At 32.9% G+C, this 24,015-nt stretch overlaps 2 protein-coding genes across 6 annotated transcripts in view; one reads left to right on the top strand and one right to left on the bottom strand.

Moving 5' to 3' along the window:
- The window catches only part of Nvy (CBFA2/RUNX1 partner transcriptional co-repressor nervy), a 43,793-nt gene extending 28,772 nt beyond the window's left edge, over positions 1–15,021 (top strand). For 4 of the 5 annotated variants that reach the window (XM_072898854.1, XM_072898853.1, XM_072898852.1 and 1 more), the window contains 5 exons: positions 1,396–1,542; positions 8,741–9,009; positions 11,009–11,643; positions 11,901–12,199; positions 12,628–15,021. In XM_072898854.1, coding sequence (XP_072754955.1) covers positions 1,396–1,542; positions 8,741–9,009; positions 11,009–11,643; positions 11,901–12,199; positions 12,628–12,876 — 1,599 coding nt within the window. In that variant the 3' untranslated portion in view covers positions 12,877–15,021. The remainder of the gene's footprint in view (positions 1–1,395; positions 1,543–8,740; positions 9,010–11,008; positions 11,644–11,900; positions 12,200–12,627) is intronic. The other variant, XM_072898855.1, reaches the window with a different exon arrangement.
- Positions 15,022–15,279: 258 nt separating this feature from the next.
- Positions 15,280–17,503, bottom strand: LOC140669602 (nucleolar protein 9). The gene is made up of 2 exons (XM_072899602.1): positions 17,360–17,503; positions 15,280–17,190 (listed from the first exon to the last, which is right to left on the bottom strand). Exon 2 carries the CDS (start codon positions 17,161–17,163, stop codon positions 15,358–15,360), a length of 1,806 nt encoding a protein of 601 aa, XP_072755703.1. The 5' UTR covers positions 17,164–17,190; positions 17,360–17,503; the 3' UTR covers positions 15,280–15,357.
- Between the last annotated feature and the right edge of the window lie 6,512 nt (positions 17,504–24,015).

Raw genomic sequence — 24,015 nt, 5'->3', positions numbered from 1 at the left:
AATTCTTTGACCAATTTAAAGATAATTTTTCTTCAGTGAAAATGCCCATGGAGATTGTCATTTTTTTGCAAGCTTCGAAATTTTTAATATCTTTGAAATTAATTCTTAAATTAAAATTATGTTAAAGTGTAAAATTTACTTAAAATTAACTAACAATAAAAATATTTGTTAATCTTTCCATTCCATAAAATTTAGTTTACGAAAAGTATTTTTTTTCAATTCCTTATAATTTGGAAATTATTGATGTATCGATTGATCTCGATGATTTTTTGGCATTCTGTATAATGAAGAAGTTATATGTAAGATATTTATATCTATTTATATCTTTTGTTATACCAAAAATAATATATACGTAAATAATATATATCAAATATTAAAGTCAACAATACGGTGTGGCTAATATTATATAAAAAATTAATAATATATTTATTAATAATACATGTATGTATATATAATTGGAATAAATATTGAATTTTTTAGCAATTTAATTTTTTGTTAATTAAAAATTTTTAATTTTCTATCAATCAATACATTTTTTATTAATATGATACATGCTACAAAGTTATGTACGATACCGTTAGCTCATATTGCAATCTCTGTTAGCTTATCGTTGCATCTTAGTATTTGGCCAAGCATCCTCTCTCAGGTGCACATGAGATTTTCTTGAAGTTACAAACTCTTTCAGTACCAACAATAAGTAACGTACGCGTACCAGCTGACGGAATTTTCTGTTGTGTGCTGAAATCGCAGATTTTACGATACGCATCAACGTATTTTATACAGGTGCATTCATAGAGTATGTTACAGGCATCTCTCTGCAATGAATGTTATTCTGTATTATTAAAAGATGATTAACATTTTTCTTTATAACCCGATGATAAAAGTGCAACGTAGTGTGATTTATTTTATACATAAATGAAAAATTTATAAATAAATTTTGAAACTGATAATTTTTTGATTGCGCAGCGAAGGACACATTTGAATTATGTAATCTCATATTCTGACAACGATAAGATGAAAAATTGAGATCCAACTTGCAACAAGCTAACAAGCGGCAGATATCGATCTGGCGATCTGTAGCAGATGAGAAAAAAAGCATAGTTAATCGATGCCGACCGTGTCGTTAAACAGCTCGTAAATATTCAAAATATGTACATAATGCATAATGTCGTCGTGTGTACCGAGCGTGCATACGTCCCGGAAACGTGACATCTGGTGACCGTGCTTAACTGTAAAACGATCGCGGCACGTGACAAACGCAAAACCAAATCCGACCGAAGCCGCGCGCGCAACTCATTCCGGAAACGCGGTCCAGTTTCGCTCTACCGATCTTTTTGTCGACGATTCAATTACACGAAGTAGCGACTAAACGTTTGTCGGCCCGTTAATTTTCAGAGCGGTAGCATGACCGCCGAGGAGTTTCACTCGGCGTTGCAAGAGGCGACCAACTTCCCGCTCAGAAGTTTCGTCTTGCCGTACCTTAAGCACACTTTACCTTCTCTACAGAGGGACCTGAGCAGCGCAGCCCGAGCGAATAATCAGGTAAAACAGATTTTTACATCTATTTTTACATTACAGCTAGTTGATGAAACCCATTTTCAAAAATACGAAAAATGAAAAAAATGTCTATTTCGAATCGGGCTATTACATATTTTTTTTTTTTTTTTCATTCTTATAACAATATTTTTATCACTTCCTACAATTTTGTAGTACACTGAGTTTTTCCTTGTTTCGTATAACGTCGATAATACGAGTTATAAGAGAAAAGAATATTCTCATAAATTGAATCAATGAAAATGTCATTGATTAAAGTAACGACGAGATTTCAATACTCACTGATTTTTGGAAATATTTAATTAATCTTTAGTGAAAATATTTGCACTTTGCTTTTTTATGTTTTAATAATTATGACAGTAAGATTAACTAAAAGATTAGTTACTCACTAGTTGTCACAATCAGTGATATATTTTACTGTTTGCAGTGCTAGGTATACTTACAACTGAAATCGCACTGTTATATACAAGTATAAGAATACACTGATTCCATTTAAGAGAGTACCTAAACGAGTTTCCTTACATTCAGCGAAATGTCACAAGAGTGTACTAAGGGTAACGGTGACGTCTGATTTGTGAGCAGCCTGACGCTTTATTGGAACCATTACAACGATCATAAATCACTGCACTCCTATGTAACGTGGCGTAGCGCGTAACGATGCATGAAGATGCGCATTCTCTGCATTGCAAAAATTTCTATCTATCTCGTGACCAGGGTCTGTTGCAGTCAGAATAAATTATTTATATATAAATGAAAATAAAATCATATATTTTAATTCTTTAACTATTATCAAGTAATTTAAATTAACAAACGTTTATCAAAATTTTGTCGACATATATAATTGCATATGTAAATACTTTTCATATACGTATCTCAAAATTTATCTCTATCATCGTTTAAATAAATTCTTTCGTGACATTTTATGCATTTTTTCTGTTTAAAAATATTTCATAATTTGCTACCAGTTGCATTTTACACAAAAAACTTATTATTTATTTGTAGCTGTTGCAGTTTGTAAAATACAGTCACTGCAGTTCAATTAATGATACGCATAGTTTTTTATTGCGCTCTCTGATGAATATGGCGACAAAAAAGGGAGACAAATTTGCACGACATTCTTCTCGATAAAAAAACGTTTATAATAGTATAAATGATAAAGGCTATAGCCGGATAAGCGTACTAAAAATGTCCCCGACGAGTTTTCAAATAACATTTAGCCTGTCATGTTCTCACTGTAAAAAAAAATTTTCTTCAAAATTTCAGTTCCCTAACTCTATTATTTTCTAAGTTATCGAGAAAAACGTCATTTTTAGTTTTTATTTTTCTTTTCTGTAAATATTTGAGATGATCCCAAATCGATTTTTTTCTGAACATTTATCAACAAAAGACACCCAAAAAAATATTTTTTCATTAATTTCGAATAAAAGCTTGATTATTTTTAAAAAAAGATTGAAATTAAGAAATGGCTTTTTTAACATGTTTTTTTCGAGGTTCAATCACCAAACTTTTATAGAATACTTTTTTTATACGTTTCAATACTCTCAAATTTTTTCAATTTTTTCGAATTGGTGCAACATACTTAGTAAAAAAAATAAAAATTCTTTTTTGTTTATTATTTTTTAATAATAGGACGGAAAATTAGTAATTTTTTTCGAGTTTTTATTCGAGATTAATAAAGAAATATTTTTTTTGTGTCTTTTGTTGATAAGAATTCAGAAAAAAATCGATATGGGGTTATCTCAAATATTTACAGAAAAGAAAAATAAAAACTGAAAATGACATTTTTCTCGATATCTCAAGAAATAATAAAGTTAAGGAGCTGAAATTTTGAGAAAAATTCTTTTTTACAATGAGAAAATGGCAGGCCAAGTATTATTTAAAAACTCGTCGGGAGCACTTTTTGTATGTTTATTCGGTTATAGCTTTTAATAATTAATTTTATTGTGTATTGTGTGTGTGTGTATTGTGATAAAAATATATATATCAACTATTCTAATTAAACGTTACAATAATCAATTATTATTCCCTTTTCTAAAAAATTTCATTAAAAATTGTTAGAGATATATTATTTATTTGTAGCTGTTGCAGTTTGTAAAATACAGTCACTGCAATTCAATTAATGATACGCGTAGTTTTTTATTGTGCTCTCTGATGAATAAGGGAGACAAATTCCGCGGGACATTATGCCGCTGTTGACAGATCGATGACACATGTGGCTGATTCTCGTTGCAAGAGAATACGCGGCATCTCGAACGAGAGAAGATCATTGTACGAGCAGTGTTTGTTATGCAGGGATCGGTCCATGTCCTCCCGAAGATGCCGCGCGTGTCTGATCTCTCTCTCTCTCTTTCTCTCTTTCTTTTTTACTTGTGTCCCGTGTCGGCCCATAAATTTGTATGCACTACTGCGCTTGGGCGAGTGCAGACACACTCCCGAATCCTTTCACGTGTTTGCCTCACCGTGACATTGTTGCGAGAACACACAAAGTATGCCGTTTAAGATAATGGACGACTCATCGAGGATTTATGCAAAGCAATGCGCTTTTATTTCTCTCTTTTCTAGATAAGATTGACTTGAAATAGTTTTTTGTTTCATAATAATAGCTTGTAAAATAAAAGCTACCTTTGATACAAAATAAATATATTGTTTGAAATTTTACAAGGATTCTCTTTAAGATAATTAATTATAATATAAATTAATTATAATAGTGAAATAAATTTTTATACAAGTCTCTGTAAATATTGATAATTATTAACGCGGTTGTTTATGTTAAACAAATGTTTTTTTTAATTACATGAAAACACAATTTTCAAATGTCACTGTAGCATAATGCTTGGATTCGCATCTCGCATGGAAAAGTGCTGGTTAATTATTCATTAGTTAAATTTTAAACCGAGCTCTAAGCGGCTAGCACATCAGATGCCAGTTTCCCAGATTATAAAATTCATTTTCCAAACCAGCGACTGCGGCAGTGCATTTGCTACTTTATTTTTTTATGATTTTACAATTTTTAACTAACTCGATTGTGGTACGGTAATTAGGCAACATTGTTAAAGAATTATACAAAATATTATTCTATACAATATCTATCTATTTATCTATCTATCTATATATATATATATATATATATATATATATATATATATATATATATATATTGTACAAGAGTAATGATGTTTTTTGGTTTCTTCTCAATTCGAAGAAACGCGCGTCACAGAATTCAACGTTGAACAATGCAGGAATTACAAGTGACGGTATTTTGTCGTAGATCGTTACCAGAGAGAAACGATTTTAAATACGCCGTGGAATCTGCGTGAGAAATTGCGTGTTAGATCCAGGACACTCTCCGTATAACGAGCGGAAACGCGGGAGAACCCGCGTAAAATCAACAGAGGCAAGGTTGGCCGGCTGCCGGGTTGTTTTATTTTCCCAGGCTACTTTCCGATCGTCGGTGGGAGTACGCCAGTCTGTTCCAAGATGGATGAACGATTCGGAGACGAACGGCTCGTGAAAAAGCGCTATGATTTTTGCCTCCTGAATTTCTCGCAGTGGGAGGGTACATTATACTAGATATACGCGAGAGACAGAATTCGATAGTCATGCAATATTATGCGTGATACGCATGATCTCGTGTTCAGTAAATATTATTTTTTTGCTGATAGCAGGAAAAAATATGTAGATATATACATATATATGTATTGATTCTTCGTTTCAAATGTTCTCTGCGACAAAAAATGTATGTGATTGTAAATTTACGTGAAGTGAGTTTTCTTTTTTTTTTTTTTTTTTTTTTTTTTTTAACGAAATAATTTAGACTTTGGTGGAAAGAATTGCTCGGGGAAGAACCGATTAAATAACGCTGCATTTCAGAGAATTATACCCGAGCTCGGAACTGTTCGTCTGTAATGTATATAATCTCGTCCTTAAAATTATCCCTCGCATGCAATTTTCCTCGTTAAATCCGTGGATGTACGATTTAATCCGGTCTACTTTGGCCATCCATGTACGCATCGGCTGGTTTGAATATCCGGTATCTCGTAATTATTAATCTGCGTGAAAAAAAGGAAAGTAAAGACATGCTACGCGTATTTTATATCAGGCGGTAATTTTTATGCGAATTCACGAGGAATTAACATTAAAAGAAATGTGTATTAGCGCTTCTTTATGCGTTTTCTACGGATATACACACACTTGTATGGTATATTAAAACTAAGAGTATTTGCAAAAAAGAAAATTTTAAGACTTTATATACGCAGCGCAGCACATTCGCTCGATGTAAAATCGGGAAAGAAAGAAACGTGGAATATTTTCTATGGAAAGATACAAAAGAATGATCTACAGAGTAACTACAAAAATATTACATCATAGAGATGTACACAAGTAAAATAATCTTAAAAAAATAAAATAACCAAATGGCATATAATAACAGATTTCAACAAAAAATATTTTCTTTTTCAACACAAGAACAAGACTAATTACTTTCGGTAGTTTTTTGAGGCTGAATTCAATTCCGCTTTCTAAATTGCATGATATTACAATTTCGAGAAATTTGCATATTGTAGCTAAACATGACTGAATACATTAAAATAACCCTTTCTTACAACTTTAATCATAAATTTCTCAAAATTATGTGTGCGACGTGATTGATGAACAATTTGAAAATCGTATTCAGCGTCCAAAAAAGGAAGTGACTAATCTTAGATTCTTGTTTTTCTATCGAATTATATAATAAGTATAAGTAGAAATTATTTTTGCAAAATCCCAAGTAACGATGATTATATTTCGAGATGTATGTGCAATTTTGAAGAGTATCGGAATTGTTAAAACTGAACGTTTCGCGATGTAGCGCGAGCGCCGATATAAAGAAGCAAGCTCGTTATTTTCAGTCAATCGATACGCACCGCATTGCGACTTTAATTTCTGCGACACCGCGAAATTCGGGCTCGAGGGATTAATAGGATCTTTCCGCTCACGCTACTGTCCGCAGCTGTTGCCCGTCTCGAAGGCGAGTGAAACGGAAAGAGTGAGGCGCGCAGGGCGACAGAGAGCTCTCGGTGAGATATAACGAATTGCAAATTAATAGCGAGCATTTACATTTCTGCCGGGGCGATGAAGGCGCACGTGAGGATCGAAAGTCCCAAGGCGGAGCATAACAGCTTGGTTTTCTGATTTTCCTTGAGCCTCGCTATCTCCTCTGCGATCGCGAAACCTGCTGTCGTATAAATCCTACAAATTTTTTGTCACATTTGCTTCTTAAAAATCGATGCAAAACAATTAAGAATTTAAATTAGCATGCTAAAGATATCTTGATATTTTTAATGACCATATTATAATATAATATATGCTATCGAGATTATTATATTATTAGTAAATAAATTTTTAATCTGTCAAATTTTTTAAAAAATGTCAGAAAGTAATAAAAAATCAGCATTTATTAAAAGAGATGTGGCTAATATATTTTATTATATATTGTTTATTATGCTGCATGACATTCTATGTATTGGCTATGTATTTAAAAAATATCTGACTTATTTAATTATTTATCCGCGCAAAAATGTCTCTCAAGGCTTTCGTTACCGTCAGTTTTCAAGCGAAAACATTTAGGATCGATCAAGTGCTGTTTGCGAATATTTTCACACATATACGCGCTGCACAAGTGGTCATCGCGTGTACCTGGACCCCCGATCGATGATCGTTAATTGCAAGTCGTGAAAACGAAAGAGCACGAAAGGAAAGGAACGAGGAATGGCGAGGGGTGGAGGGGAAGCGGTACGGAAGGTACCGATATTGAATTAGAAGCGATAAATCCCACCCTGCCATGCCGACTTCTGAGTATTGAGGGCAAGAGAGGGCACGAGGGAATAAGGGACTCGACGAGAACTTCGACTAGATGGGCGCGAGTAGCGGGAACGACGGTAAAGAAAGTAGTGAAACGAATATTAAAAGTCGAAACCGACGCGATCAAGCGAGCCAATCAGTTTCAAGACTGAAAAGATCTAACATACTTCTCAGCATCCTCTATAATGTATTACAACTTTCTGATTACAGTTTTATACATATAGAAACTGATGTAAAATGATTATATAATAAGATATAATATAATTGGCGCGACATCCTTCTCGATAAAAAAACGTTTATAATAGTATAAATGATAAAGGCTATAGCCGGATAAGCGTACTAAAAATGCCCCCGACGAGTTTTCAAATAACATTTAGCCTGTCATGTTCTCACTGTAAAAAAAAATTTTCTTCAAAATTTCAATTCCCTAACTCTATTATTTTCTAAGTTATCGAGAAAAACGTCATTTTTAGTTTTTATTTTTCTTTTCTGTAAATATTTGAGATGATCCCAAATCGATTTTTTTCTGAACATTTATCAACAAAAAACACCCAAAAAAATATTTTTTCATTAATTTCGAATAAAAGCTTGATTATTTTTAAAAAAAGATTGAAATTAAGAAATGGCTTTTTTAACATGTTTTTTTCGAGGTTCAATCACCAAACTTTTATAGAATACTTTTTTTATACGTTTCAATACTCTCAAATTTTTTCAATTTTTTCGAATTGGTGCAACATACTTAGTAAAAAAAATAAAAATTCTTTTTTGTTTATTATTTTTTGATAATAGGACGGAAAATTAGTAATTTTTTTTCGAGTTTTTATTCGAGATTAATAAAGAAATATTTTTTTTTGTGTCTTTTGTTGATAAGTATTCAGAAAAAAATCGATATGGGATTATCTCAAATATTTACAGAAAAGAAAAATAAAAACTGAAAATGACATTTTTCTCGATATCTCAAGAAATAATAAAGTTAAGGAGCTGAAATTTTGAGAAAAATTCTTTTTTACAATGAGAAAATGGCAGGCCAAGTATTATTTAAAAACTCGTCGGGAGCACTTTTTGTATGTTTATTCGGTTATAGCTTTTAATAATTAATTTTATTGTGTGTGTGTGTGTATATCGTGATAAATATATATATATATATATATATATATATCAACTATTCTAATTAAACGTTACAATAATCAATTATTATTCCCTTTTCTAAAAAATTTAATTAAAAATTGTTAGAGATATATTACCAAATAATTTGAAAATAATGTTTTATCCGTTTGCGTATTATAGAATAAATGCAGCGAGTTGAAATGATGATGGCGAAAGGATTAACACGATCCTGTTTTCGCAGAGCTGCGTGCAATTTCTCCGATCCAACGAGTCCGCCGTTTTGGAGACCGTGGGGCTGGTCCCGTCCGGCGAGTCCGTCGAGGTGTTTGGCGAGCACGGGGGTGCGAACGGGATCGGCGGCGGTAATCAGTGCTCCGCTCATTACGCCATGCGCTCGAATTCTAATCCTGGCGTCGGTGCCATTCAGCACGCGGCGGGTAGCAACGCTACGGGCGCGATGCATCATTATTCCAGTGCTCACACAACGAAGCGTCGTGCCTCTGACACCCCGTAAGTGTGAATACGGATCATTTTTTATGTATTTCTATCTCAAACGTGGTCATCAAAGACCTCGAGCAGATTGGAAACATCAAAGATTTCTGAATAGGTCGATCAAACTTTATCTCTTTCCAATCAATCAAGAGATAATTGATTAATAATATTCGACGAAGAGTCATGTTAAATGAAACTAAAAAAAAAAAAAACTCGGATGAGGCTAAAAAAGAAAGAGAACTATTAATTTGAGAAGTGATTTTATTATTGATTCATACATCGTACTTCATGACCGTACTTTCGTGATTTTGCGATGAAACGATCGAATAATATAATAGTTTTTTTTAACGAATGCAGTTTGTATATAATCAAGGTATATAATCGCACGAATAATCATGAAAAATAAAAATGTTATTTGAAATTTCATCTTTGACCTCAGTATATATTATATATGTGCATACATTTTGTTCATGGTTTTATAAGTATTGGAATATTTAAATTGAGACAATAATATATTATATTTGTCAGATAAATAATTATGTTTTAAAAAATGAGTGCAATTTGTTCACATATTAATGTAAAAATAAATTGGAATATATAAAGATCTCCTACTCTTGATCAGTAATTTATCTATTAAAATGTAAAAATCTCACAATACTAATTATAGTATCTGCAGATTGATCGTTGAAAGAGCAAACATAATAATTCTCTTTCTCTCTCCCTCTCCACGCACGATCGACGGGGAGAAATAGACACAACGAGGGCGCATATATTATCGCACAAATTGCGTCTCGCGCAGGATGATCTCGTGGAATCTTTGCCGGCCCATAGCGATAATTCACGCGATAACGAACGCCACACATCTGCGCGTACACGCGCGTGTACTACGTTTGCCAAGCCGCAAATGTGCCGGTCGTTTCGGAAAAATCTTGGCTACCAGCCTGCATTTCTTGCCGATATTTATCGCGATCATGCACCCATTAATACGAAATTGCCTCCTGTTTAACATTTCGTTTAATATTGATGCTTTGCGGGAAAATGTTCCAACACGTTAATCAAGAAATTTCAAACGAGAGAAAATTCATGACTAAAAAAAAATACACACATATATATATATATATATATATATATATACATATATATATTTTTTAATTAAATCCAGCAACAAACTTTAAGTATACTCTCTTGAAAAATTTTTCGAATTAAATTTTTCTTATTGTTAGTAGTAATTAATAGTCGTCATTAATAATTTTCGAATTATAAACGATTGACAATGAATATAAAAAAAAAAAAAAGAAATTATTATTCCGATCATCTTAATGCGTAAATTCCACGTGTCGTCTTCACCGCGCATCCGAGATGTTGATGAAATCAACACCGGACGACCAGGATTTCCGTTCTGGATGATATGCACGTGGATGGGACGGAGAGGGAGGACACCATGAAGCGAATACGAAGGCGACAAAACGCGGTGTGCGCCCTGGCAATGCCACCCTGGCCTCCTCTCGATATGTCTGCCGGTGACGTTTCCATATATCATCGGAGCACCACCTTTCCCACCCTATCGCGTTCTTCCCCCTCCCCCCCCCCCCCGCCCACAGTTATCCCTTCGTCCACGAGTACCGGCGAACTTGCCTCGAGTGCCTATCGGCATCCTGCTAATACACATCCTATCGTGGTATGTCGGCGAATGTGGGTGTAGACGCTTACACATAGACGGTCGTCTTTGATTCGCAGGCAACCTCCACTGAATGCCTAAACAATTCACCGTGTAAGAATAGAGAGGCGCTCTAAAACGAACAATACAAGAATCAGCCGAATTGTAGAATATATATGTTGCGTGTCGATGATTAATGCATGTAAAGTGTGTAAACATGTATCGTCTTTGAATTTTTTCAATATCGATTGTGATATAATATAATAATTAGATTAATCATATAAGACTCAAATATATCTTGCCTCATACTAATAGCGTCGATTCCTGCTTTCTTTTGTTAATATGAATGAATTTTAATAGATATTACGAGAATGGCGTCCTTTTGGATGACATGCCAGTGTACGGCAAGAGATCTACCAATCCGTGGAGCCATCATCACCAACAACAACAGCAACAGCAGCAGCAACAACCGACAGACCCGTCCTACTGCTGGTACCATCCGTTGCACTCCGCGGGCGGGTCGATTCAAGGTCACGCGCACGGTCATGGTCCAAGTCCGGTACCACCTAGCCTCGTGCAAATTAATCAGATAAACGCGTTCTCCACGCCGCATCATCTGAGTCAGCAGTCGCAGCAGCCGATAGGTCATGGTTTACAAACGCAGAACGGCGGTAGTCTTGACGATGAGTGGAAGAATATCCACGTGATGCTGAACTGCATCCTCGGCATGGTCGAGAAAACGAAGAGAGCATTGGCGATCCTGCAGCGACGAGGATGTTCCAGTCCAGCGGCACCACCGCCAGGTGTGGTGGTCGCGGCACAGAACGGCACCAGCAACAACGGCAACGGTAACAATCCTTCATCAACTAACGGCGCGCAGGTTGAATCGTCCACTGGCGATCGAGATGGCAGTCTGAAGCGATTGTCCGGCGAGATTGTCGCGCAGACGATCAGGGCGACCGAGGACAGAGTGGCCGAGGTCAAACGAAGAGCTGGTATTTTCATAAAATTCACAAATTTTTTACCATACCGGAAAGTCATATGATGCAAACTCTTGAAATTTTTACTAAATTCTAGATAATGTTAGAAATGTATATGTGTGCTTATATTATAGAAATATTATTTAAAATGATGGAATTACCAATTAAATATTATTGATATTATTAATAGCAATAAAATAGTAATATTAATAAAATAGTAAATTAATAAGATAGAGATGTTAATCGGAAATTGGTTTTATTGGGAACTCCAGAGGAAGCTGTATTAGAAGTAAAAAGAGCTGCGGTGGCGGAAGTGCAGCGTGCTGTGGCAGTTGCAGTTGCGGAATCGAGGGCGAACGAACGTTTGAGGGTTCATCGGCTATTGGACCTTCCTCTATCTCAAAGAAATCACGGTAGTCTCCGTCAAGGTCCCTTTCTGCGGGTTCATGGGAGCTCGAGCGCGGTAGAAACTAACGCTAGGAATGTAACGACACCGACAACAACGACAAATTCGGCACCGTCAACCAACGAAGACGAAAAGGATATCCATCTGACCAGCATGATGGGATCCGTAAGTGTAGTCGCTTAATTAATTGTCTCTCGGAAAAAATGTTACATATAAAAAATGTACCGTATTAATGTAGTAATTAATTGAAATATGCAGAGATTTTTTTTAATATTCATTTCAGCCATGATTATAATTAATATAATGTAATTATTCGTTCAGTTAATTTCTCTTAACATATTAATTATTATTTTTCTTATATGAAGCTTTTAATTGTGAAACTATGCATATTTATGAATCTGTATATATGATCTATATATAATTGTTTTATCTAATGTCTCTAAATGTTTTATTTTGAGATATTTATTATTTTTTATCCGATTTAAAAATTTTTTATGTTGTTCAAATTAAATTTTAAATTACTTAAATGAAGATATAAAGAATCTCATTAATAGAGTTCTCACAAATCAAGAAATTTTCTATACTTTTTCTAGAGCTGTTGGAATTGTGGGAGGCCGGCCCTAGAGACTTGCGGTGGCTGTGGAATCGCCCGATACTGCGGTTCGTTTTGTCAGCATCGTGATTGGGAGGCCGGTCATCATACGACCTGCAACAATCTACCGCCGCGCGAGCCACGAAGATCAGCTTCGCGCAGTCCACCGAGAGTCGTTGCTGCGAATCTCTCCACGAGCGTCAACGAGATCGATCCCACGCCGATGGCGGCTGTCTCGAAGGGAAAGTGACGTCGCGGTACTAAAAACAATCGATCAATCAGATCGATCGACTACGAGTCACGTTAATTGCGCAAATCCTAAATCCCAGAGGAGTCTTCTCTGTAAAACGTGGATGAATTGAAACGAATGGAAGGAATCCATTCCTAAAAATCTGAATGTCTGATTTTCGAAAGTGAGAATCAATCTGTTAGGTTTCCTTCCTCTTTTCATTTCCTAATTGTGAGAGAATGAAAAGGAAATGACAGTAAGAAGTGTAATAATCCAAATGTATAAAGGCAACTTTTAATTTTTGAAAATATTCGGTATTTCAAAAAGATGAATTTTTTCCTTCTGCGCCAATTCTCTTTAATTCGTCCATCTTCTGCAGATATTTCACCGATCATACATCTTCTGCGTACTCTCATCGTTGTCTTTTTCTTTCTACAAAACTGAGATTTCTTTTGTAATATATCTGAAAATGCGGACGAGTCTGAACAAGAATCTAGTTTAATGTAACTATGAGCAAATTGATTATTCGCTTGTGACAGAGAGAGAGAGAGAGAGAGAGGGGGGAGAGAAAGAGCGAGAGGGAGAGAGGGGAGAGAGAGAGAGGGAGAGGGGAAGGGAGAGAGAGAGAGAGCGTTGAAAAATGCTGGTTCGATATACAATCAGTTATCCTCTGGATAGATACTCTCTAGTCCCAGCGTTTCAATTAGGCGATAATATACGATAGTAAATGATTATTTAATCGATTAGAAAAATACGAATCTTCATGTGACCGATCAGCTTTGATATTCCATTTTTAATTTTGAATTATATATAATAACAGTATAATGGTCCAAAAGATATCTAAAAGATACTGGAGTACATCTTCTGAAAATTTGTAAACTTTTCAGAGAAAATAAGATTTCGTACACATTTTGAATGGAACGTCAAATATAATAAAAATATGTTTTTAGAATTTATCAATTAATCACGCAAAATGAGCGACTGATTTCACATTAAATAGTGTAACCGATCGCATAAATGTTTACGTTTTTTGAATAGATAATGTCAACGAAATAAGCACAGCACTGTCATAAATGTACACAAATGTTTATAAACATAATGTGCCAGCCGTTCTGCTTTTTATCATCTATCTATCGAATTACAAATTTTCACAATCCATTTATTATCTAGGATTAAAGCAAACAATAGGAATAATACGTGTTTTAAACGTGTCTGCAATTGAAAGAATAATAGATAACAGAGTGAATTTCTATATCTTCGATCAGTGAATCGCAGAGGTGCATATCATATTACTCCGAATCGACAGTAGCGGTAAATGTAGCATTACGAAAGTATTTCTCCCTTTAGCGTAAATGTTTTCTTTGTTTCGCATTAGCAATTTGAATTCTTTATTTATGCAAAGTTGAAGAACGCACTCGTCCAATTGGCGAATTTTATTCGAATGTAATTTAAAAAATGTTTTTTTTTGCTTGTTCATTACAATCTGATAAAACACGAATGTCTTCGATACCATTCGTTAAATTTATGATGTATAAAATTATGACAAGTTAGTTTCTATTTCTATTCTTGTAAAACGATCGAGTACTACGTGTTATTTCACATGTGAATGTAACTCTTTAATGTATCTCAATATTAATAATATTAATATTGAGATCAATATTAATAAATCTCAATGTAATAACATCGCAGAATATCGTTATGAAAATAACGTAATGTATCGTACAAGATAAAATTGATATCTACCCAACACAAAGTTACACAAATACACAAGAAGTGATTTGATTTTATTGCATATCTATGCTGCTCTCGATGTTTCATCTACGAAAAAAATGAATCGCATCGACTTTATCCTAGTCAATTGTTAGGTTTAATGATTGTAACGAGATTAATGTAACTTAGACTCTCGAATGTTTTACTTTACACGCACACACCTCAGGATATAATTATCACATATATTTAAGTCTAGTCACACACAGAGAGATGAAGTGAATTTATCGATCATACGCATTAGGAAACTTTGCTCAAATCTAGACTATGAATTATTGTAATTTTTCTTAGGCATATTGCGTTGCGGGGATGTATGATATGGATATTATAAAATGTATTTGTAAACTAACGAAATATATAATGATTATTCTATGTCAGAACGTAAAAAAAAATGATACCACCAGATTTTCATTATACCTACAACGTTATTTAGTTAAAAATAGGATAAATTTAATTATATAAGTCTAATTATTTTTAATTAAATATTTTACGTTTTTAATTTTAAAAATATTCATAAACATACTTCATAATTTTAAAAATACTCATAAACATATTCTATATTTTTCATAAAAATAAAGGAGATAACTATCATTACGCGTTTATTCGATTTTATCTACTCTTCGTGGAGAACTAATTGATATAATAAACAAAACAATATACAAATTTTGCCATTTATTTGATAAATATATACATAACAAGTCGTTATATTGTGATATGCAATATTTTTTCAACTGTTCATTTTTTAGAAGTCTTTCCAATAATATCTGCAAACAACGCTTTAGTTTTCTCTTCTTTACCTTGCGACTCCGACCAGTCCTTCTTACTTCTCGCGAACAATGGAACGTTCAGTTTTGTAGAGATAATCTTGCCCGTTTTTGTGGCTTCTAAAGATTTTCCAGCTACAGCCAACTCTTCCATAATGAGAATCTTTTGATTCATACGAGCCCATAGCCACATTTTGTCTACACACCTAGATCCATGTGTGCTTTTCGCTAATTCTGCCCAAATTCCTTGTAGTTTTTTATATAATTTTTCCCTGCTTTTCTCACCGATGTATTTGCTGTCCATGAAAGCATCTAAGATTCGGCTACCCTTTGGATCATTGAATAATTGCAATAACTCTTCATTGTTCATCTCCAATAAGGAATTCACAATTTTGATGGGTTTGTTGAAATTCAGTATGACTTGAATTATTAAACTTCCATGTAAGTTGAGTGGTTGTGAATTATTTGAAATAGCTTTTAGTTGAGTTGGATCTTTCAAAGTCACTATACACCACACAAGCTGTGTCTGATCCTCTGTAGGTGTATCGCATTTCAGCAGCTTGATCATTGCGTTGACAAATGCACCTTGTTTTGTTTGCAATCTTAAGCATGCATTTCCAGTGCTAACTAATATCCCAGTGAAACTTTGCTTAAGAATTTCTGGAAAGTTTTCTGACACTTTGTCAAATATTTCTTCAAACAGTTCCTTGGTATTACAATAATCTAATAATCTTTGTACACTAAAATTGGTATTCTCTGTCAAACACAAATGTTTTAAATTTTCAGCAAAATATATATTGTATAATTTCTTGAAAGTTTTCGGCTGTGCTACCATTAGACAAGCTTCCAATATCCTGATAGAAGAGTCTGCATTAAATATATTTGATAACTTCTCATCTTCTTCTGTTTTAAAACATTCTTTTATAATTTTCTTGATAATGACTTTTGTTAAATCTTCGTCAATGTCTTTCAAAGAATACAATATACATTGTACTAAACCAGAAGTAATTTCTTGCTTTCCAAACTGATGAAATTGTGGCCATTTCTGTAATCGATCACAGCTTTGTATCAACAAATCCTTATAATCTTGTATCACTGGACGCCTATCCGTGAAATTTGGTACGGTAGATTTCTTACTACTTTCACTATCTACAATTAATCCTCCTAAACATTTGATAACTGTTCGTAATACGTGATTAGCATAAGTGTCAAATACAAACTCCTCTATATTGTTAAGAAAATATCTGCTCAGCTTCAAAACAATATTGTTATAAGAATTTACTTCAGATAGCTTAACTTCAATAACAGCATCAATAACTTTTTCCAATTCTGTCTTATTTGTTGCAGTGTTACTTGACGTAGAGATTTGATTGCCTCTATCAGCGCAGACTATTATTATCTTTTCCAACACGTGACTAGCAGATTTGTCGCAGCTCAACTGTCTCAGAGAGGATTCAAACGCTTGTACCAGTTTTTGAATTGCCTGCAAGCTAGCGTATTTCAAGAGAGAGTCCATAACATAAGATCCAATTTGATTACGTGCACAATCAACCTCATGACCTATTGTCTCCTTGTAAACGTTCTGTACGAATATCAGTTTCTCCTCAGGTGAAGAGAAGTCTTTACGCATCAACTCGACAATGCGAATCATGTACTCAAAGGTGTCCTGATCCAGATTGTTTCTTGAGTTTCTCTGACGAGCAAATTTTTTTGCCATTTGCATGTGAGAACGTTTCTTCTTTCGTTTCTTTCCATCGGCTTCCTGTGCTCCCATCATGTTTTTTAATTTAATGTTCAACGTCACCTGATTTAGAAGAAAAATAGCTATGTTTAAAGAGATATTAAATCAATATCCACTGCACAATTCCCCTTTTCTTTTACGAACTCTTTAATGTAATACATTATTATTCGTGAATGAAAATGATCGAATTAATAAAACACATATGTAATAATAGATATATACAAATATTTACCTGTATATAAATATATTTTTGAATATATTTATCTATAGAGATCTATTCAAATATATATCATGCTACCTATGCAAGACAGCACGTGTTTTCCATCACTTAACCTATTCTCGAAAACAATTCAAGAACATAACATACATACTTTAAGTACGTTCTGTTTGACACTACTAAAGTATCAAAGTGTTTAATTGACCAATCAGAACGAAAGAAGTAAAGATTTCTCTCGCTCTGTGATTGGCCAATCAAACGTGTAGCGTTAAATGGAACGTATTCTTTGCACTATAGTAAATTCCGTGATAGACCAATCAAACGCATGGAAACGTGTAGCGTTAAATGAAACGCATTCTTTGGGTGCGTTCGAGGAACTCGCTATCACACTACCAACGCAAACGCAACCAAAAATGTTCGCGGAGCCAATAGCGTGATAGCGGTAGCAAGCTCTATGAACAGCAATAGCGTAGCATATTACGAATTTCAAACCTAACTAAATACTATTTCACATTTTAGGTATAATTTACTAATAATAATTTTACTATTAATAATTTTTCTTTTTGGAAGAAAAAAAGTTATATTTTGATATAAATATTTATAAAATATTTAAAGAATTATTATAAATATCTTGTAAATATTTTATAAATATTGTTAATATTGTCATATTTATCTAAATATTAATGTATATATATCGCTGAATTTTTCTTTATTACGCATTGTGCCGGTCAGTTATAATAATTGGTTATGCTGAACACTACTGGTGCGTTCGGGGAACTCGCTATCGCACTACCAACGCAAACGCTATCGACACACTACCTCGGAAGGAATAGCGTTAGTTGCGCAAAATGATGACGTAAAACACTATCATCAGTGACGTCACGGTAGTATTTGGTAGTGTTACTAGCTAACTCCCCGAACAGTGATAGCATTAAATAGCGCTAGGCAGTGTCTCCCCGAACGCACCCTTTGTGTTGCAGTAAATTCACACACAATACACAATACATAAAATATTTGTTGTAAATATTATTTTAATATTAAAAAAATATTTTCCGTAAAACGTTCTTCAACATTATTACATAATACTTTGTATATTGTGCCCTTAAGTTGATATCTAGTTTTTTGAATTGATTATAAGGTGTATGTATGTACATACACATTTATAACACGAATATTTTATGACGCTGCTAATTCGCGCCAAAACCTCCCGCAATGACGTAATCTCCGGTGCGCGTAAAACGTAACGTCTCTTTTTTCTTCGCGAGTGTGAATATAAAAAGAGTTTATAAAAGATGTAAAAACGTAAAAATCTCCTGGGGTTCTGTATTTTAATCTTTTGAAAGTCGTGAAACTTTATAAGTAACTTTATAATGGTGTCTCATTGACTTTTTTTCGATTTTTCGGAAGATATCACGCAGTGTCTTGAGAGAACGTCGGAAAATATTCATCTTTAACGATTTCTTCGACAATTCGACGAGTTCGACAAGTAAGTGTAAAAATTATGTAAATATTTGTTAGTTTTTACATATTATATTATAACATATTATATTATTACGCATTTATATTACGCTGAATCTTCTTCTTTCCGAAGATATATTCTTACATTCCATATTCTAGCGATATTCATGCAAATGTTTATGATATATAATTGATTAAACGATGAATTAAATAATGTCTTTTTTCTTGAAAAAAATGAATATCTTTTACTTAATAAAAAATAAAGTTATTTTCTATACTTTTTTTACTATATTAGCTTATTGATATATTTATAAAATGATAATAATTACATATATGTATATATATGTATAATTATATAATTATATAAAAGTAAATTATATAAATTATATAACGATATAATTATATAAAAATCAAATAATATATATATTATTAGATTTTTGGACATAACTTTTTCTTACATTTATTTTTTGTTCGTATATCTTATTTTTATATACATCATTATTCTTATAGTCGCAAATATCAGTAATTGTTTGAAAAATTTACACACCAAGCTATTTCGGAAATATTATAGAAATATATAAATAATCAGGATAAACATATATAAATGATATTAATTTTTTGTGATCAAAATAATTAATCTCACATCAGTATTGTCTGATTTGCTTTAGTTCTCATTGAATCTATTTGAAAATTTATTAATAGTTTATTATAAATTTTTAAAAATAGCTTTTAAATGATATCTGTCGATAGAACTATCTCCAATACATAAAATATCTTTTATATTGCGTTCACTGTTTTACCTTCTAACAGTAATGTTATCGACAATAATTTTTAGCTAGATTTCCATAAAAAGTAAGCTATTATATATGCATGTTATATATATTATTACGCTTAAACATTAGACATAATTTGTTTTATGTCTTCAGTATATAAGTGTTTTTTGTCTTCATTTTTTGGATATAAAATTTTATTTATATATTTATATATTATTACATAAATATTTATTACATCTCTCACATATATATGTTTATTTATATAATATATATTTTATTATATATACACTTAATTTTTTTATACTATATACGTAAACATATACATCAGAAAAAAATTAAGCTTATGAACAAATATAAAAAATGTAAAATAGAAATAATTAACAATCAAGATAAAAAAAGAAATTAGTTCAAATTTCATCTTATAAGATATTTAATAATTTTTACGTTAATCTTAAGTAAGTAGTATTTCTTGGAGTTGTGTAGAAAATGTTATTTTTATTATAAATTTGTTTATGATAAGCTATGTTTTTTTATATAATAATTAATAAAATGTCAAATAAATTTGTTATTGCGAATGTGCAAAATTGCAAGAAGCAGTGTTTCTTAATGATCAAAGAGATGCACATTTTTATTATTCATTTTAATTTATTTCGCGTTATTATGTAATGATTTGAAATGGTAGAAATGGAAATGTATTGTAAACGTACACGGGTCGATTAAACGCAAAGGAATTTGCGACCGCCAGAGCGGGATTCGTATCGAAATCTTCCTCGGGTTGCTCACTTAACGTCGTCGTTGGCTCTTGGCTACGAGGCGTCGTCGTGGTGGTTTTTACAGTGGTCGCGGTGGTCCGTGGTCGAGGCGTCGTCGTCGTTGTGGTGGTGGTGAAAAACGGATCGCGATAGGTAGCCGTAGTATGGACCGGAGGCTCGTAGCTTTGTAATCTCGGGGCACTATAATACGCATGCAATCGATTGTTATTGGGATTAAAGCGCTGGCCGTTAGGACGCCAACCTCTGGGCTCGTACCCCGATAAATCTGATGTCGCCGCCAGTCCAAAATAAAGGAGGATGAGAATAAACTAAAAAAAAAAAAAAAAAAAAAAAAAAAAAATACAAAACTGATTTAAATAAAGCGTGGTGCACGCTTGAATAAATCTAGTTATTATCTTGGCTTTATTGAATAAATATATATGAAAATGTTTATACGAAAGAAATGCCTTCTTTCACTAGCTCTTTATGTCTAGAATGTGTATTTGCATATTTACAAGAAAACTGAAAATAAAATATACTTATTTAATTATTTTAATAATATTATTAAAGCGTATCTTATGTAGGATTAAATTAAAAATCTTCCTTTAATTAACTTGAAAACATAACAATTTACAAAAATATAACGTCTTTTATTATAAAGTTTATTTGAAACAGAAATTAAAATTTCGTAAATTAATTTGTAAATTTAATTTGTTACCGTTTTGTGTAATTATCTTTTGAAAACCATTTCGCCAACAGTGGATCAGCATTTTTGTAAATCGTGCACTACTGTCATTACATCACTATCATTATTTGATAATCGCGTGATATTTCTAGAAGTGTTAAATCCGTTGTTAGCGAAATGTACGTATTCAATATCCTTCCGTTTGAATGGAATACTACTTTACCGTTTCCCTCATTTTTGCCGATGTCAATATCGCTGTTGATCACGCACCGAAAATGTTTGAACTGGTCTTTGCACAACTGCCGATTCCGTCTTTATATGCGAACCGATGTATATGAGATCGGAACGTCTAGGCTCCGTGAATACGAAACAAGGTGAAGACGAAAACGATTTCGTTCTTCGTTTCGCTGCCGTTTCGCAATACGGTGTTACCCGTATTACGTGTTACGAATGTTCGTTGTGACAAAAAATTGTATTGTCTGTACGTCATTAGATTATTATTTAATCTATCTCGCATATAATCTATCTTGGATGTATATCAGTTTTATATTGAACCTACGTGCGTTTCATTGAATTTCATTCTGCTTGATAGGACAGAACGATGTAAAAATTGTATTTTATAATACGAGTCAGATATGATTGTCGAGCACGTTTTCGGTTTAATACGTTCACCGTAATTGTCTGAATTGTAACAGAGTTTTTATGCTTTATCCATAAATAGATAGTAATAATTCACTGATAAACACACTGCGCTAAAATGTATACGGTAACAGCATTGAATTAAAAAAAAAAGCTGAAATATTTTGAAAGTTTGTGTAAATAAATTATCGCGCTTTTTTTGAAATCTTTCTTATAAATTTAATTCTAAAAATATTCAAATCTAAAGTATCGATTGCTTCAAAAACATGAGCAATTGAATCAGAAGCGATTAAAATAAAAAAATTTAATGTAACAATGACGCATGCATATTTTCCGACACACATATCGGATCAATGTTTCTCATCATTAGGTGTTTTAAACATGGAAGCGAGAACACGTCCATTGTAGTAACGGGTGTTGTAATAGCTTACGTGAATTAAGGACGTGTCTGGAATTTAAGATCGCTCGCATTCGCGACCGTAATGCATACTCTACGAATTCGCAAGATCGATGGACGTTGCTTGCGTTTGCCTACACAAATTCGCTCGGAGCGATCCAGAAACGTGGCGGGCTAACTAATCGCCGGATTGACAGTGAAGTTGAGTTGAGTGACGTTAATTGAGATTCCGAGTGTGTATTCTAGGCTTAGAACTTGCCGATTTTCATCGATGTCGCGCATACAATATAATATTTATTCGCAATATCAGTCTTTTCATTTGTCAAAATTTTTTATTGTCAAGTTAACTTTAATAACTATTTTTTATATAAATATATCTTTCATTTATAAATATTGAAAGATAACGAGTATATATATTTTATTTTTATTTCTATAGGAATAGATTTTTAATAATCGGAATTAATTGTATATTCCTTCGTTGATTTGATTTTTCTTGGAAAAGGAAATCACATTAGCTTTTTTTACTTCTCGTTAAATGTAGAAATGTCTGTGCGTAAGATTTTTCCGAGCATAGGTCCGTGAGTATTTACCGTAAATATAAAGGGAGCGATTCTATCTGAAAAATTCTGTCGCTCGACTTACGCGTTTGCGCGCGCGACGAGAAAGATAAATAGAAAAGACGGGCGTTATCACGCCACGCGCGACTCACGCGAAATCGAAATAACAACGCTGTCGCAGGCAGACGGTACGAGTGTCGGGTTGATCGAAAGCATGCGATATAATAGCTCGCGCGTCGAGAGAACTTTTGTTCTCTGATTGAGTATATCAAGTATTCCGGTCGAGTAACAAGTGGTAGACGCGTTCGTCATGTCACGCGTCAAATGCAGCGTATTATGCGGCGTTCATTTCCATGGCTTTGTGTTATCTAAAAACAGCGCTCTGAGGTGTTCTTCTTCTCCTCTTCCGTCTCTTTCTCCTCGTCGATTAAAGTTCCGCGCCGAAATGGTTGCCTCTGTTTGTCGATGCATGCATAGCAGCATATAGTATGTCGGGTCGATATGGCAAAATTTTCCCGTCTTTACATTATTTTCAACGAGTCTGATGGAAAGCAACCATCGAAATGGAAATTTTTCAGAATTAAAAAAAATTAAAATCTATACATACAATGTAGAAGAATTTGTAGCAGAAAAAGGGAGAGAGAAAAGATTTTTACAAAAAGGAATTTTGCTTGTAGCGAGAAAAGAGTATATATTTTTATTAATAATGGATATTTTTATTTTTAAGATTACATTATCAATAGTCTCAAGTTTTAAAATGTTTACGTAAAATATTGAAATTTATGCAGCGTGTACTCTGCGATTTTTTATTTTATCTATATTTAAATATAAAAATTTATTTAGATATCAATTGCTTAAAAATGCATTTTAAAATCTTGTTGAGCTACATAATTTATATCCGCATTTTTCTCATATTTTTCATTTTCCATAAAATATAGTTTATGTCATTTTTCAAACATATTGTGCGTATAAAAATTAATCAAGTAGACTATCGTATACAATATAATATCATAGTCAAAATGCATGTTATGAAGTAAGTTTTGTTGCTATCTAAAATTAATTAAGCTCTTATTGAACACAACAAGATAAAACCAATATATAAATGTTAAGAAAATTTTACAATCATTTATAGTCTTTAAGAAAAAATTATCAAGTTTTAATTTCAAATGTGCATAAGCCCTTCATTGCTTATTCATTACTTTTTTAGATACTAGATCGTGTTAAAGCTTTTCTCATAAAGTTAAGCTTATTAAAAAGTAATCTCATTACATTTTATACGATAGAGGTAATATCAAAGTACGTCATATTACTTGTTGGTAAAAATTCATTTTGTTTTTAAAAGAAAATTTAAAATTCACAATTCTATATATTCTCTTAAGAAATAAAGCGCAATTTTTCTTCGACTTTGTG

This window comes from Anoplolepis gracilipes, chromosome 9 (assembly GCF_047496725.1).
Source record: "Anoplolepis gracilipes chromosome 9, ASM4749672v1, whole genome shotgun sequence".
NCBI classification, from domain to species: Eukaryota; Metazoa; Arthropoda; class Insecta; order Hymenoptera; family Formicidae; genus Anoplolepis; species Anoplolepis gracilipes.
The sequence above is the reverse complement of the archived record's forward strand: the minus strand, read 5'-3'. Positions and strand labels throughout refer to the sequence as shown.

Coding starts and splice junctions, on each gene's coding strand:
- LOC140669602 (XM_072899602.1), bottom strand. CDS start 17,163: ATGATGGGAGCACAGGAAGCCGATGGAAAGAAACGAAAGAAGAAACGT.